A 17,800-nucleotide genomic window follows, 5' to 3' on the forward strand; every position below is an offset into this window, starting at 1 on the left:
GTGTTACTACTAAGCTCACAGGACAGTAATAAAAGTTCATGTGAATTAACATGTACACTCAGCATGGCACCTGGTACTTTGCTCAATAAATTTTAGTGTCTGCTTCATTCTTAGACAAATTCCATTAAAACCTACAAATAGAACTTCCTAGAGACGTTGAATGTAACAATGAAAATGGTCAATGCCGGCAGAGGCCCGTACGCTGACAGCTTGAGTGGGTTTACAGGGAAGATCTGCTGTCTTCCAGGACCTTGCTAACACACGTACCTCTTACTTAGGAAAGTGATACTAGAAGATGCTGCTGGAAAGGTTTAAAGGATTCTATGTGAAAGAGTTTTGTCTTCTAAAAAAAAAAGTCAGTTAATGAAAATATTTATTGACACAGATGGATGCTCCAAGATGCTCCAAGGCATTGATTTATGATCCACTTTAGGTCTAAAACTGCTCGGAGTGTGCCTTGACTTACTGATGTTTTTGCTTCCAAATGGACAGGACTTGGGCCCAGGAGAACAGCATTTGGTTCTAATGAAATAATCAAACTTTTCTGATGATGTGGGTAGAGTAGGACCCAGAAATAATCTGTCTACCGGAATAATTTAAAATGCAGGAGCACATGCTACAAAGCTGGGATGAGTAAAGCAAAAGTAAACAAGAAATCACATGTCTCCTTTCTACCCGAGCCCTGGGAACTGTAAGAAAACGCAGGGGCCAAGGAGGAATTTCCCTGTGAAAAGTCATCAACATACAGGGAAACAAATCAAGAATGAGAAAGAACAAAAGTAGCAGGCAGAGAACATGAGCAAAGACTTAAAATATTGGGATTATCAGAAATCAAAGACAACCATGTTTAAGATGTTGAACAGAAGAAAAAAAACTTTATAAATGTTCAGGAGCAGCAACTTTAAATAACGTACACCTGGTGGTCAGAGGTAGCAAGTAAGTTTCTCTTGAGGAAGTATAAAATAATCGAAGTTAAAGGGAATAGATGGGGTTAGCTTCAGATGGAAATCGAGAGACATTTTATGAGCTTAAGATATATCTAAAATAGAAATGACCCCAAATAGGGTTCACAGACAAGAGATGGACCAAGGTGATTAGTGCCGTGGAGAATCTGGAGGGAGGGGATCCCAGACCATGAAATGAAGGACAGGAAGTGGGCAGGAAATGGAGCAGAGAACTTAGCAGTTGACAGGAAAGTGCCAGAACCAGTGAGAACTTAGGAATTCATGAATTTACGAAGGTGTACAAATTGAATGAACACGTCCAGTCTATTCAGCTGTAGCACACTCAGGAAGTGTTTGCATGAATAGTTATTCTCATGACATAAATGTGGTAGCACAGTGATGAAATGAATGAACTGCTAGAAATCTGAGCGTGAATAAGGGTCGGGTGTCACTGAAGAGCGTGTATGAAGGGATAGTCCAGTGCTGTGCTCATGTGAAAGCAAAGCTGAAGAGCTGTTTAGTAAATATGTGCATGCAATAAAAAAAACCAAAGAAAGTAAAAAGGGGAAACAAAGAAGAGAAAAAGCCAAGCTTGAGGGACCATGGGCTTTTCTGTAGAGATGGAGCACGAGAGAGAGAACTTGCGTGGGGAGGCGACCTGCTCCTGGCTTAACACTTTCTCGGTTAAAATTGAGTACGGTTTTTGTTTCATTTAAAAAGTTTTAACTGTCAAATCATGGCAGTTTTTGCTGATGAGGGATGATGCGATGGTTTATATATAAATGTATATGCACACATACACACACATATATAAGATTATTTCAAGCTAACAAACCAATCTATCCTCTAGCATCCTTTTATTGGTCAGGCATATATATATATATATATATATATACATATATATATATATATATGCAGTCTGTGTAAAATCCCACCACACCACTCTGCCATATATATATACACATATATATGTGTATATATATGCATACATATATACATACATACATACATATATTGCAATTTTGAAATCATTGCATTTTATTATGCACCTAGGTAGTAGCAGGTCCTATAAACCTCCCTCATGACAATCTGATCATCATCTTGATGATAGCTTCTGATCATCATCTCCCCTTCTTGAGTCCACAGAGGAGCTGGTCTTTGGGACAAAGTACACACAACCGCCCAGCCATGCTTCATCTAAAATACCAATTCCTTAAACTACTACTATTGGAGTTAATTTTTAACTCTTCTGGATTAGGCACTACTAAGCTGTGTTTTCCTTGGCAGTTAACTTCTTAATCTCTTTGGGCCTCAGTTTCTGCCTTTGTGTCAGGAATCAGACTAAAAGATGACCAAGCTGGAGATACCTTTTGGCTCCAACATTCCATGATACTGTGAAGTAAACATGGAGTTCAGGGGCTGATAGCGGCGTCCATTTGGATGAATTCCTCTTCAGATAATGGATTTGGAAGGAATCCCAGAGATAGTTCCTTCAGACCTCACCTCTGACATCACCGTCCTTTCTTAGCAGCTTTAGAAAGACTCCAGCCACTCTTTAGGCTCTTGTCTTCATTTTACACTACACCCATCCAGCACAGGACGTGATATTGTCAAGTATAATGTTTGTCATTAAATCTAGGGGAGGCTAGTTTTCTCTGCTCATTCCATTATAGGCTTCTTTGGCTCAGGACCAGGACTGAGTTTACTCTGTGAGGCCTCCAGCATTGTTGTTCTTGCTCAGTATTGCTTTGACCTTGGGGGTGCATTTTTAGATCCATCTACATTTTAAGTTTGTCTATTTCCATAAAAAATGTCACTGGAAGTTTGGTGAGGATTGTGTGGAATCTGCACATGCTTTGGTTGTATGGATAATTTTTATAATATTAGTTCTTCAGGTCCATGAACATGGAATGTCTTTTTATTTATTTATTTTTCAATCTGTTCACAAGTATTTTATACTTTTAGATGTATATATCTTCAACCTCTGGTTAAATTTTTCTTAAGTATTTAATTTTTTCAATGAGATTGTAGCTGGACTTTTTTTGCTGATTTTTAAAATATGTGATACCAGCCACTAATTTATTTCCTATTGCTTTATTTTATCATTGGCCATCTTTATAAGAAAGCTAACTTTTGACTTATTATACCATGTTTGCTTATATTCTCTGACATATTAATGTTTTCTTGAGACCTTGGAAATTTTTACTGATTTTTAAAGATTGTTAGCATATTAAAATAGTATGAGATTTTGTATATTCATTTTGCACTCCCTACATTACTAAATTGGTTTATTAGTCAATTTTTAAAATAAAATTTATAGGGTTGCATAGATGAGATGTTATCAGTGATCAGACAATTTGATTCCTAACTTTTTCCTATTTGGATGCTTACCTGTTTTTCTGGTGACTACTTTCTTTTTTTTTTCTTTCTTTTTTTTTATTGTGAAAATACTGTACAGAGGGGTTACAATTACATGGGGGTGGGGGTCGGAGGTAGGACTGACGCCAGGAGAGGGTACTTCATCTTAGCACCAGCGCAGAGGGGAGGGTGCACCGTGCTGAGTGCTCGGGACAGCTGAGTTGCCATCTGGACTCCTGGGCTTGGTAGCAGAGCCCTGATGATTACAAGAACAGTTTGGCTGGCATGGGGAGGTGGAAACGCATGGAAGCCCAGGAAGAGAGAACACGGAGGCAGAACCACTGGCAGCTTTGAACCTCGTCAGAAAGACCCATAGAAATGGATGCAGATCAGGTAGTGGGGTAAGGAGAGACAGGAACACAGGCCGGGCTGTGGGCAGAGCTGGCGGACCAGGCTGGCGGAGCATCGTGGCACCAGGCAGGCCTGGTAAGGACAGGCCGGCCGGACTCCCTGGCCTCGCCCTGGCTCCTCGCCCTCTCTCCCTCCTCCTCCTCCTGTCTGGAAGTGCTGGCTGCGCCCTGACCACGCACTTGAAAGTGAAGCTGGCTCCCCCTCCCACCGCCGCCCTGCGTTATTTTCTTCACCTTCTCACATTCTGCAGAGTTTATTAATTTTCCTCCGTCACGCCCTCCCTCGCTGCGTAGACATTTTCCTGTCATTATAAGGGTGTTCATTTTTGCCTGTTTTATTCATTGCCATGGCCACACATCTAGAAAAAAAAGTGTCCGCAGTGTAATAATGATTCACTTAACTATTAGTTCAATGGGCCAGCTGATTGGCTTAGTACACATCAAGTTGAGTGGGCTAGATTTGGTGGGTTTGGGGTTTTTTTTGGTGGCATTAGGGTTTGAACTTGACACTTCTTTTTCTTTAGTTCTTACTTTTGTTATACTATCCTATTTTGTGCCAGGACCCAGCCTCAGACCGCAGTCCTCTTACCAGTGCATCCCACAGGAACACATCATCATCGTTAGGTTTGGGGATGAAATGCTGGAAATGCCCTGCCTGGTGAAGGATGAAAAGCGAGCATAGAGGGAATGGTGCTGTGGCTCAGCGTGAGAGAGCACTGGCCCTCAGTGCTCAGGAACAGTTCCTTAAGGGCAAGATAATCCCTACAGGGCAATAAGCCACGTACTCAAGCGTCTTCTATCTGTCTAGCCAAACGTATTCCTGGGGATCAGTGTTTGTATATGTATAGTGCAGCCTGTGTGTCTGTAAGCCGCTAGCATTCTTCTGCTGTGTGTATGCTGGCTCTGGGGGTTGAACTTGGGGCCCTATGCTCTTCTTGAGTTTTTGTCTCAAGGCTTGCGCTCTACTGCTTGAGTCACAGCTCCACTGCGGACTTTTGGGTGGTTAATTGGAGATAGAATCTCATGAACTTTCTTCCCCAGTCTGGCTTTGTACTGTGATCTTCAGATCTCAGCCTCCTGAGTAACTAGGATGACAGGTGTGAACCATCACATAGCCCAGCTGTAATCATTCTTTTATTCTTCTAAGAGCAAAACACTTCCATTGTATGTACATAGGTAGATGTCTGGCTGTTGCTGACAGGATTGCCAGTGATCATTCATGGACTTGTGGTGTGTTACCAAATGACTAATTTCTGTTGGCTTGAATGGCTGAATCAGTAGTTACTCATGCTCACAGTGCACAATCCCCAAATACTTTGGGGATTTATCTCTTTTTCTGACTTGAACTATTCCACTCATTTAATAAAAGTGGGTGGATTATATTTGGTAAACACAAAATTGAAAACCTTTTAGGAAGTCTTATTCCCATAATCTTTTAGTACAAATTAAGTCCTTGAAAAGGGAGGCTTGGCTCATTCTTCTCGCCAGTAATGCATTACTTTAAACTTCTCGTTTTGCTTTCACCTTATGTTTGAAAAGATGATAATAGTCCATTAAATTAGATCACTCTAATTTGATTTATACTGCTTGTGCTGAAATGTGTTCAAATCTAATTTTCCATGTGATTTAAACTGTCTTATTTCAAATTTTTCATTTCTTATTCACAGCAACATACTAACATGATGCTGCTGGCTTTGATCTCAAGATAGAATTGAATTATTTGATTTTGTACGTTGTAATTGTTTACTTCAAATGTAGGTAACGGGGTGTCAGCATTTTTCACGATAGCTGCATTGTTTCAGTACACTTCAGTCAGTAGTATTTATTCAATGCACACTGCTTGTCAAGAATCCAGCGGTGGGGCTGGGAAGGTGGCTCAGAGGTAGAGCGCTTGCCTCACATGCATGAGGCCCTGCGTTCAATTCCTCAGCACCACTAAAGCAGAAAAAACCAGAAGTGGCCCATGACTGACAAAAAAAAAAAAAAAAGAATCTAGCAGTGTAGCCCAGTGGCAGAGTGGCAGCCCTGGCTTCTGTACCCACCACAGAAACATCAGCAAAAACCACTTACCAGTGTCTTTACCAACCATTTGTCAGCCTTTTTTTTTTTTTTTTTTTTTTTTTTTTGGCCAAACAGAGCAATGCACTGTTCTGCCCTCAGAAAGCTGAGCAAGAGCAGGAGCCAGGAGAGGTGGGTGACTAGAGGGGGCGCTACAACTTAGCCTCACTTGGCGCCAGCAATTTGGGATCTTCATATCATTTGAGTTAGCTTTTACAAAACAACGTCACTCACTCCTGTCTTGTAGAAGGGGAAGCAGAGTCCCGAGGGTGAGAATTTGCTTGAGATCATCAAGCCAGTTACGTAGCGGGTGGTGGTGCTGGCTTGGAGGTGCTCAGCTCCACATGCCTTGGTGCCTTAGGAAACCTCCTCTCTGCCGCACATGCTGCAGGTGTCTCTCTTCCCAGAATTCTTGATCGTGAGAGCAGCTCAGGTTCTGAACAGCCACAACTTCTTTTTTGCCTACTCATCTTAGACGTTTTGGTGAAGAACATTTTATGTAATCAAAATGGTTAGACAACATCTGTGGGTTCGTTTATCATTTCTTAATTTTGATCTGTAAGAGAATCTCGTCTGAAAGTCTCAGACCTGGCATCGTTAGTATGATTCATTATCTTAAGTTGGCACCCAAGGAAGGCTCTATTACTCTGTAGAAGCTCTTAGAGAGGTTTCTCTAATGACCATTCCAATAGAAAACTGGTAGAAGACTTTTTAAGTCAAGCTGCTTGATCTTTTTGATTTATTTATCTATTTTTTGGGTCCAGTTGTGGGGCCTGAACTCTGGGCCTGGGCGCTGTCCCTCAGCTCTTCAGCTCAAAGCTAGCGCTCTACCTCTTGAGCCACAACGCCACTTCCGGCTTTTTTGTTTTTACTTATGTGGTGCTGAGGAATCGAACCCAGGGCCTCAGGCATGCAAGGCAAGTGCTCTACCACTGAGCCACCTTTCCAGCCCCAAGCTGCTTGATCTTAATTGAGTGAAAAATGTGAATTGCTAGGATTAAAAAGTACCGTAAGATTTAATTAATTTTAAGCTTTTATGAATAAATTTTCAGTTCTATCCTGCAAAGACAAATCTTTGCTGTTACCTCCTGCATTCACCTTCATCATCATGCATCAGTAAAACTAAACAAGGGCCAGTAACACATAAATATTTTAGATTATAGGCTTGTGCCTATAATCCTAGCTACTCAGGAGGTTAAGATCTGAAGATTATGGTTCAAAGCCAGCTTGGGTAGGAAAACCTGGGAGACTCTTATCTTTAACCATCAAAAAGCCAGAAGTGGAGCTGTGGCTTAAATGGTAGAGTGCCAGCCTTGAGCCAAAAGAAGCTCAGGGACAGTGCCCAGGCCTTGGTTGCAAGCCCCAGGACCAGCACAAACATAAATATTAAATAAGTAATAAATCGTTGGTGCTGGGTGCTAGTAGCTCCTATCTGTAGTACAAGCTACTGAGGAGGCTGAGAGTGTTGGAACTGTTTCGTGGCCAGCTTGGTCAGAAAAAGTTGAAAAGACTTCATCTCAATGAAGAGCTGGGCAGGCAGGGCGTGATTCTAGTTGCCAGCATCATCCAGGCAAGAACCCAGGAAGGAAGGAAGTTCCTATTTGAAAAATAAGTCACAAGAATCTAGACTGTCAGGAAGCACGAGGCCCAGAGTTCAAACTGCAGAAATGCCAAAAAACCAAATCCAGAATCATGATGGATTTCCCTGGGTTGGAAATCCTAACGGTGGTATTTTTCAGATGCGTTATAGAGCGCGGCGTCTGGACATGGGATATGTTGGAGGAGGGGCAGGGGAGGGGCGGGCTCCTCCGGTGTCTGCTCTGGAGATGGAGGTCCACATACTTAGGACAGCTTCTCTTCCTCGCTCCCGTCTCTTTTGTAGGTTCCCTGGAAAAACTTACTTTCCACCACCCTGTCCGCGTCCAGGCCATGTGTCTTTGCCTCCCTCCGTTCAATGGAAATTTTCGCTTATTCCAGAATTTGAAAAGTTGTGTTTATTTTATAGTTAAATGGCAAGAATTACCTGGTGCCCTTAGGACAACCTAATAGTATGCGTTATTTCACTGGAGGTAAATGTTGGTCTCATGAGTAGCGGTGGCTGACAGTCGTGGATACTTCCAATACTTCCAGAGAGGGGCGCTGTGGCAAGAACAGTCTTCAGCCACGCCCTGAGGCCTCCTGAGCCAGGGCCCCACCCAGCGCCCCCCCCCTCCCCCCCGCCTGGCTGTGGCAACGCTTCAGGCTGACTGCAGTCTGTGCCCTTAGCAAAAACCTGCCCTGGCGGCAGCCAGGCCCTTCCCTGTGCCCTGCCCAGGTGGCCAAGCCTCTGTCCTTTGTACTGCCAGAGAATCTTCCTGTATAAACCCACATGCGGAGGCGCCACAGCATGCAAAAGCAGATGAAAACATCTGCTGTGCATATTTTGATGGAAGTAAAAATTTTAATACTTTAGAACATGAAAAATTAACATTTACTACTTTTTCATTTTCAGTTTATCGATGGTCGGCTGGCAAAACTAAATGCAGGAAAGGGCTTCTCTGATGTATTTGAAGAAGAGATCACTTCAGGTGGTTTTTGTGGAGGTAAAGACTGTTTTACAGTACGCTCTCCATTTTCTAAATAACATCTTGATCTTATACTTGTGTTTGATTGTGTATTTCACCAACGGCTACTTCTTATCTGTCTCCTAGCTAGACACTACTTTAAGTGCATATCACTTTGCATGATTTCTGTTATGAAGGCAGTGTGAAGGTCTCATGAATTGGTGTCTGCTCAATTAATCTCTTCATTTTATTGGAAATAAATAGCACAGAAGACTAGTTGACTTGAAGCCATTAGCCTTTCCTCCTGAACTACAGCACCTGCTATATGGCTATGATGTCTATGACTATGTTTTTATTTTTTTTTAAAAATGAAGTTATGACAGAAATAGAACATTGTAATATAATCAGAAAGGAAATCTAAAAGGAAATATTTGAATAGCACAATTCATACCTATTAGGGTATTATTAATCCAGAAATCGTTACCTGTTTATCTTTGTAAGCTACTGCAGCCTTAGCAAAGTTTTATCTGCCACTCTCTATATATAATAGCTCCTTCAAATGTAAATATTTAGTGTTATAATCATCTCAGTAATTGATGATTTATCACTTGACACTTGTTTCTCAATTCTAGTGGATGGTCCTGGCTTGCAGAGATTTGTTTTGCCTAAGTCTTGAAATGTCCTGTTTGTTCATTTGTTTACTTACTCGTTCACTCAGCCAGTGCTGAATGCTCAGTATTCTTGGTGCTGGTATCTCAGTGAACATCTTCCATCTTCCTACGTTCATTTTGAATTGGAACAATAGCACTGGTATTTTCCTGTTTGGTGTGTATTTGTTTTGAGAGCAGTTCTTAAATCTATATGCGTGCAATTGCTAGAGTTGAAATACAGTACAGGAGAAGGGAGTAAGCCGCTATACAGTCTCCACACGTTAAATTTTCTTTTGGAACAGTGCTTTAGTTTCCACACCATAAGAACAGAAGGCATTAGAGAGGGGTGATTTTTCTCGTGAAAAGGGCGAGCTTGGTGGGTGTAGACTCACGGTGCAGATGCGCCGTGACCTGCTGGGTCGCGTGGCTTTTCACGGACAGCACCAGGCCTGGCCAGCCGTCAGCGTCTCCACCTCAGCCCGAGAGACGCCCGCGGAGGCCCAGCTACTCGCTGTCCTCAGCTCTTTGGTTAAAAAAAAATATAGCTTCAATGGAATTCTGGTGTTAAAATAATGCTTCTTTACTTTTTAACTCAGACAAGCGAAATATTGTCAGCTTATGGACAAATGGCTTGGGGCCTAAATTCAGCATTTACATAACTGCTGTCTCATTATCTTTATGACCCGTGGGGCAGGTAGCTTTTGTAGAATTGAAGATGACATCTTGTGACAGTAATAGGGTAGAACTATGATCTTTTTGTACAGTAAACTCTCTCACGGTAACCATTGGTCCACATACCTCTGTAATAGAGGTAGATGGCTTTTCGAGTGATCGAAGAGGGTAATAGACTTTTTCTAACTAAAGATCTATTATTTTAAAAAAGAGTAGGGGACATGATCACTGAGTATTGTCTGATGGCTGCTTTTAGTAAAAATAGTTCGCATTGCTTGGCTGTTCTTTATTATAGTGAAAGGACTCTTACATTCTAACTTATGGGAGCAAATGTTTATGCAAAAGAAATGCCTAGTTCAACATCTTTTAGTTTCAGTGGATAAAAGAGTTCCTTAAAAATGTGTTAAAGTGTTATTTTTAGCTGTATTTTAGATTATGTTAGTGATAAATAGAAACTATCCTTAGAACAAAATAAAGCATAAGTTATTAGACTTTGAAATAAGCAAAATGAACAATCTTAATAAAACTTTGTAATGCCTTTCTAACAGCTAATTAATTAGGAGATGTGTGTGTGTGTGTGTGTGTGTGTGCGCGCGCGTGTGCGCTCACGCGTGCGCACTTCAAAAATAGTTTCTAGAGCTGGGCAGGTGGCTCAGTGGTAGAGTGCTTGCCTTGCATGCATGAGGCCCTGGGTTCGATTCCTCAGCACCACATAAACAGAAAAAGCCAGAAGTGGCGCTGTGGCTCAAGTGGTAGAGCGCTAGCCTTGAGCTGAAGAGCTGAGGGACAGCGCCCAGGCCCAGAATTCAGGCCCCACAACCGAAAAAAAAAATAGTTTCTAGAAATGTACTCCTCACGTGTAGGAGAAAAAAGAATCTAGCAATGTCATGAATGTTACCTATTCTTTCACAAAGTGAAAACTTCTGACCTCATCACTTTTCTGGGAGTAATGGTAATAATTGCTGACACTAGCTGTTATGAATATGTGACAGAACCTCTCCTAGGGGAATGACAAGTAGTATTATCTCATGTGATCACAGTGGTAGTATTGATTTGAACTCAGGACGTGATACTTGCTAGGCAGGTGCTCTACTGCCAAGCACAGCTCAGCCTTGTCCCTCCCACAGTCCTGAGGCAAGTACAGAGAATGGGTTGCATGTATTCCTGGCTTCATTTACCTGCTCAATAACCGTAGTATATTAATTCTTTATGAGAAGTCTTAGCAAACACTGTAGTAAGCCAGCATGGCACTCAGACTTTTGGCTGAATCAAACCAAAATTCTGTCTTGAATATCTATGAAAAATGTGTTTACACACAGAGGCCCGGAATGATCCCTGGGCTAGGAGAAATTAACTCAAACTGGAAAAACAAAAAGAAAGTTCCTTGAGGCAAAAGTAATTTTGACATTTCAAGGAAGTGTCTGTTTTCTCCCTTGATCCCTCCCCACATTGCAATGGTAGTTCATAGGCTGTGTTCATGTTAGCATCACATTAATACGAGGGCTTTCTATTCCTGGATCAAATCAGAGCACACGGTAAAGCATCATCACCTACGTCTAGGTTGTGGAGATACACAGTTGGATCTGGAGGCATGGGGAAGGCATCTGTAAATGAGTGGGGATTTTCTCGACCTTTTTCTGCCCCATGAATCTCCGTGGTCAGAACTGGTAAGGAAATTGTATGACCTCCCTACGTCCCTGGCTCCCCTCATGAGATTCTTGCGGAATCTTAACTCCTCAAGGACTAAAGCTACCAAGCGGTGTGGAGAGAGAAGCACATGCCCGTTGTGGTTGAAAAGCAACGACGGAGGACAAGAAGCAGAACAAGAACCCAATTAGGGGAAGCTGCTAAGAACAGGCGCAGGGAAGAACACGACTTTTTTTTTTTTTTTTTTTTAGCCAAAATAAAGCTAGTTGTTAAACCCACATCAGAAGCTCTCAATAAAGGTGGAATACAGCTGATTTCGTTGGAGTGTGTAGATTCTCCCCATTGGTTGCATGTCTTCATGGTTTCTTGACGTCAGCTGTTAACGACTTTTATTTACTTATGTTTCTTTCTATTGACTGAAGAATGGGAGAATTTGAGGAGGCAATAGGTGTTTATCAGCTCCAGTGGAATTCGTTTTGGTCCACGTTGAACACTTAAGAGCAATTTACATATTTTGATAAGTGACCACAAATTATGGGAACTTAAACATATTTTTAAAAAACATTTGAAGGGTCTTTGTACGAGTGAAAATTGAAGGAATTCTGTCCTTGAGCATGACAGCGCCAGTTGTTTAACAAGAATAATGTTAGGAAATTCCTCAGTAATGCTAATTAGTTGCCATAAACCAGTTAATTTAAAAAGAAAAACTGAGAGGGTTTTTTTTTTGTTGGCATTCAAAACTAATTTTTTAAAAGATTAGTTTTAGTTTTTAGCATTACTGAAGATTGTGTGCTTGTCTCATAAATTTTGTAGAAATAAGAACCATAAATCCTGAAAACATTAAAATTTAAAGAACCAGTGAGCCTTTTCATTTTAGAAACAGAAGTCTACTTAATTTTGTTGCATCTCCGCATCATCTGTGTGTGTGTGTGTGTGTGTGTGTGTGTGTGTGTGTGTGTGTACGTACATGTGTGTGCACCCGTGTGAATGCTGTACTGGGGCTTGAACTCAGGACTTGGCATTCTCACTTGGATTTCTCTCTCAAGACTGATGCTCTACCACTTGAACCACACCTCCACCTCTGGCTTTTTAGTGGTTAATTGGAGATAAAGTTCTTATGGACTTTTCTGTCCCAGCTGTTTTCAAACTAAGATCCTCGGATCTCAGCCTCCTGAGTAGCTAGGATTACAGATATGAGCCATTGGTACCTGGCCACTCAATCATTTTTAACATAGAAGTATAAGGTATATAAGCTGATGGAATAAAATAAAGCATCTAAGCAATTTGAATAAATGAAGATATATAATACGTATATCATCTATATTTTCATCATAGTTAAGAAAAACTCCTTGAGAAATAAACTGATAATTTCAAATTTGTCATCATTCTTCAACATACATTAAATAATATGTCTAAGTCAATGTCATATGAAATACATGCCTTTTCAACAAGCAATTTATTTAACATACCTCATATAAATAAGTTATTTTAAGTAAATAACACATTGCTTTGTGAGGATGTGAAAAACAATGCTAATCTCTGTAGTTTTCTCCAAGAAAAAAAAAGCCCAGTGGCAGTGCTGAATGCTAAGAGATATAAGAGTCAAAGCTGCTTCTTCAGGTCTCTTAAGTTAGGGAAAGATTTTAAGTATAAAAATGAATATGACGGGGCTGGGAAGGTGGCTCAGTGGTAGAGTGCTTGCCTGGCATGCATGAGGCCCTGAGTTCCATTCCTCAGCACCACATAAACAGAAAAAGCCAGAAGTGGCGCTGTGTCTCAAGTGGTAGAGTGCTAGTCTTGAGCAAAAGAAGCTCAGGGACAGTGCCCAGGCCCTGAGTTCAAGCTCCAGGACTGGCAATAAATAAATAAATTGAATATGCCTGATTTCAACCAAAGATGTAATAATAACAACTAGAATTGTTGGACTGGGGTCATTCTGCCTCTCTTACTTGGTAGCAGTAGGGAAATAACTTTAAAAAGCTACAGCCACAGGAAGGAACATTTATTTTTAACCGAGTCTATCTTTTACTGTGACTTTTCATGCTTATAATGTAGGAAGTGTTTAAGCATTTAAACACTCAATGTGGTAGTTGAAATCCAACTGAAATAGCTTGATAAGAAAGATTACTTTCAATTATTTCTGTGTGGTTCCTCATCTTTTTGATGAAGACATTTCTCTGACTTGGACACATGTTGATCACCAGAGTTTACGAGAGCTGGTTTTGTGGGCATTTGAGCTTTCTGATAAGCATGGTGCTCTGATTCACATTTATGGTTTCATAACTAGAATATGTTTTCAGAAACGTTTTCTAAAGCCATGGTTTAACTACATTGAAATAAAATCACTTGTGCACATGAGACCTCTACAAAATAATGTTTTGTTGTCGATAGTCCTTTGTATTTCCAAATTTCCCTCTACTTCTGTATTTCTCAGTGCAATTGAAATACTGTTTTAAATGAATTTTATTGCCGAAAGAGGCATTTAAAAAAAAACATAGAAATAAAATGTGGAAAATTTACTTTAAAAAGCATGGATTTTTAAGTTTCAAAAGCAAGATTATCTAATTTTTTCTCAAAACTTAATGTTACAATGAAGATTTATAAAGCTGATTCCTGGTGGCCCACACCTGAAATCCTAGCTACTCAGGGAGCTGAGATCCAGAAGCCCACAGTTCAAGGCCAGCCCCAGGCTGCTAAGTTCATGAATTTCCATCTCCAGTTAGCCAGCAAAAAGCAGGGTTGGAGGTATGGCTCAAGTGGTAGTGTGCCAGCTGAGTGAATGCTAGGGCCTGTATTCGAGCCTTAGGCCTGGGGTTGGGGGACAAAAAAAAAAAAAAAACCCTTAGAATCAATCTAGTTTCATCTATGAATGAAAGAAAAGTGATTGAATGATTTAAATGGTGTCGGTCATTCTGTTACGAAGAATCAGAGCAGTTTATTAATTCTTACAAATGCGATCGTGTCTTCTGCGACACCGCGAATAAAGACGCCGGGAATACTATGGCTTGAACTTCGGTGCTGAGATTTGCTTTTGACCAAGTACTTTTCATATCTTGCAGGGAACCCAAGGTCATACCAGCAGTGGGTGCACACTGTCAAGGTAACCACGGCCCTCCCACGGTTCTCCCGCGGTGCAGAGCCAAGTTCAGCGAGGGCTCGCCTGAGGCTTCCGCTCACGTTTCTATTTCTGGTAGCCAAAGTGCAGTATGATTGTTGACAATCATCAACATGACCTTAAGATGGAAAGCTTTGTCAAAGATAAATGGCTTTTTTTTTTAAAAAAGGGAAAAAAATACCAAGATTTCTCTGCCACTTTATATAATTTTCCACAACCAGGAATTAAATAGAGTGGTTGATTTTGATGGGGATTTTATAATTCCCGGTAGTAGGATTTTTGTCAAAAGGATTGGCTATAAAACTTTTTCTACAGATTGAGAACTGATTGTCCATTATTAAAACAACTAGTAAACGTTGCATTTCCATTTTATTAACTTTTATGTATGTAGATATCACTTTCCACATTGGTCTTCTGCCTACACTTAAAAATGAGATGATTTTTAAATGATGGATTACACCAACTTGAGAACAGAACCAGGGTACTTAGATTTTGTTTTAACTTATCAAAGCATTTGAAGACCTGTAACATTAAACACGTGGGTCGTTAGCTAGAGAGAGAAGTTCTGTTTCTGTACACCAGCTGCCTTATTGTCAAGACCATTTGTCCGAAAGCATTTGGAAATTGTCTGTCTTTCCCTTGGCAGAAAGGGAGTGCTTTCTTCAACACGGCCGTGACTAGAGCGACCCCTGCTGTACGAACAGCATACAAATTTGTAAGTGTTACGTTTTCTGTTAAGAAAGCTCTAAAGCAGCTTAGAGTTCTTGTTGAGTAAAGAAGATTGGGTATTAAAATTATTTCATTTATGGAAAATGTATTTCTTTTATATAATATGGAAGTGGCTCTTCATTCCATTTCACAGCAACTAGCAAAATGGCACAGTACATTCTGGAAACGTCCATGATGAGGTATCATTGTGTGAGTCTGACTGTTTTGTATAACAATGTATTTTGATTTCTCCTTATATACTTGAGGCTACAGTAAAATGAAGCAGAAAAATATGATCATCTCTTTGCTCAAAGAGGCCTTGATATTCACATAAATTAGTGTTAAAAGTATATCAATGATAGTCATAAACAATGAAAAATGTGAAGGAAAAGTCACTTCAATATGAAAATTAAGACTCTTCAAGTCTTGGTTGCTTATTGGTAAGTTTCAGCTGGTAAAGTGTATTCCATCTTCCAGGTAACCTGAAATGGATCTAGGGAGGAGGAAGAGCAGTAGATATTTCAACTAATGATGCAAATTGTAGAGCCAAGGGAGGGAGGAGTATCTGAGGAGGTTGGCATGCAGTAGAGGACGTTTGCATGAAGCATGCTTGGGGTCACATGTGGGCAAGGCCCAGATGAGTTCTAATTCTGGGAGCGGGAGGGCAAAGCACTGTTCCTTGGTCATTATTTATTTTTGTCTAGTGGAAATGTAAGGGTTAATATAGGGCCCTTTACATAGATTAGGAGACTTGACAAATAGAATACTGAGGAGGAAGGTGATTTATCTATTCTAAAGAACCATAGACTGTTCTAGTGCGAGCTGGCTTTGTAGATGGGAATTTGATTTGGAATAAGATCCCTCTCTCCCAGGGACTCGGGGGTCCGTGCATGTGCCCCTCTGAGAAGCACTTAGGGCAGGCAGGCGTCACTGAGAGCGTGGCTCTGAGTGGGCGTTGTGGGTGCCGCCGGTATCGATGCACACACCAGGCCTCCTTTGTAGGGAGACGTCAGTTCAGCGGATGAATTTGCTGCTTCCTTCCCCTTGGGGAAAGAACAGCATCGGACTTGACAATTCAACAGACCCAGATTTGAGTCCAGGCTGGGTGGACTTACTCTCCCTGCACCAATTTCCTCACCTGTCAGACAGGGTGCCAGTAGTCTCTTGGACTCTTGGAGTCGCTGTGACCACAGAGACAGTGCATACTAGCACCCAGCACACAGTCATTGCTCAAAAAATCTATTTATGAAAATCTACACCCTGGAGATGGCTCTGCTGACCCACAGAGCCGTCTACCTGAGGCGGGGGGTGGGGGGGGGTGGGGGTGGGGGTGGGGGGGTGGAGCTCAGTAACAAAGCTCTGCAGATCTGCAGAGTTGTGTTGTCTGGGCTTCTGGAAGCCTGCACCTCTGCCCTGCAGCTGTGATGCTGGGTGATGCCTCTCCCACTCTGGTTGCGTTGGTCTGCTGCCTCAGTCCTTCCTGGGCGGTGGAGCTTAGGATGCAGAAAGGGCTACGTGTCGGCTGGCAACGACGTTTGTAAAGTATACAAAGACAACGCATGTGTCCAATAGTTAAATTCACCATGGTGTAATAGTAAATGGACAGTACCTGAGGGGTTTTATTTTATTGTATTTATTTGTTTTTTTTTTGTTTTTGGTGCTGGTACTGGGGCTTGAACACAGGGCCTGCGTTCTGTCCCTCAGCTTTTTTGGCTCAAGATTGGTGCTCTGCCACTTGAATCACACATATATTTCTGGCTTTCTCTCTCTCTCTCTCTCTCTCTCTCTCTCTCTTTGCTTTTGCTTTCTTTCTCTCTCTCTGTTTTCTCTTTCTCTCTCTTTGCTTTCTCTCTCTCTCTCTCTTTCTTTCTTTCTTTCTTTCTTTCTTTCTTTCTTTCTCCTCCTCCTTCAATAATTAATTGGAGATAAGAGTCTCACAGACTTTCCTGCCTGGGCTGGCTTCCAAGCTCAATCCTCTGATGTCATCCTCCTGAGTGGCTGGGATTATAGGTCTGAGCCACCTGTGTTCAGCCTGGTACCTCTGAGTGTGGAGATTTCCATGATAATGTTGCTTCTCTAAATAATGTGAATAGTTGGCCATTTCATCTTGTATCTTGTTCTGTAAAAGGCAATAGATTCATATTGAGCCAGACACATTTATCACCATTTTCTAGGCAAAAAATCATGCAAAACTGGGATTAAAAGAAGTGAAGAGCAAGCTCAAACACAAGGTGTGTCATGTTCTTCTTTTTCCTTGATTCTTGTGTTAGTTTGAAGCTTATACTTTATAAATCACATAGGATTAATGTTTTAATGGCTCTTGAAATATGCTTGCCCCTTTGTTCAAGAATGTATTTTTCATAACAAGCCCTCTGGCAAGAGCCTGCCATTCCCCATGCATCCATGGGGTAACCTCCTCACTGAATGCATATTTTATCACAGAGCTCTGGAGCTCTTCAAAGATGCTTTAAGAGGATGTATGTTTTCATAAAGCTGATTGCCTTGAAATCACAATTGAAGTTCTTGCTTCAAGCTGAGAATTGTTTAAAAGAGATACCTTTGGCAGAAAATTAATCTAGAAATGCTATGATTTAGTTTTATAGGCTCTTTCTAACAGTAGTTACTTTGAATTAATGTTATTAATTTACAATAGATCATGTTTGATAATTTGTGTATAAATCTATGACTACCACAG

General features: G+C 41.1%; 1 protein-coding gene across 1 annotated transcript in view; it reads left to right on the plus strand.

Annotated features, from left to right (window-relative positions):
* Positions 1–17,800, plus strand: part of Dennd1b (DENN domain containing 1B) — a 158,170-nt gene that overhangs the window by 125,157 nt on the left and 15,213 nt on the right. Inside the window, exons 16-19 of the mRNA XM_042701274.1 lie at positions 8,262–8,352; positions 14,342–14,382; positions 15,044–15,112; positions 17,280–17,336. Of these exons, the coding sequence (XP_042557208.1) occupies positions 8,262–8,352; positions 14,342–14,382; positions 15,044–15,112; positions 17,280–17,336 (258 nt within the window). The remainder of the gene's footprint in view (positions 1–8,261; positions 8,353–14,341; positions 14,383–15,043; positions 15,113–17,279; positions 17,337–17,800) is intronic.

The sequence above is a fragment of the Dipodomys spectabilis genome, unplaced genomic scaffold (genome assembly GCF_019054845.1).
Source record: "Dipodomys spectabilis isolate Male_0828 unplaced genomic scaffold, ASM1905484v1 ptg000288l, whole genome shotgun sequence".
Classification (NCBI taxonomy): Eukaryota; Metazoa; Chordata; class Mammalia; order Rodentia; family Heteromyidae; genus Dipodomys; species Dipodomys spectabilis.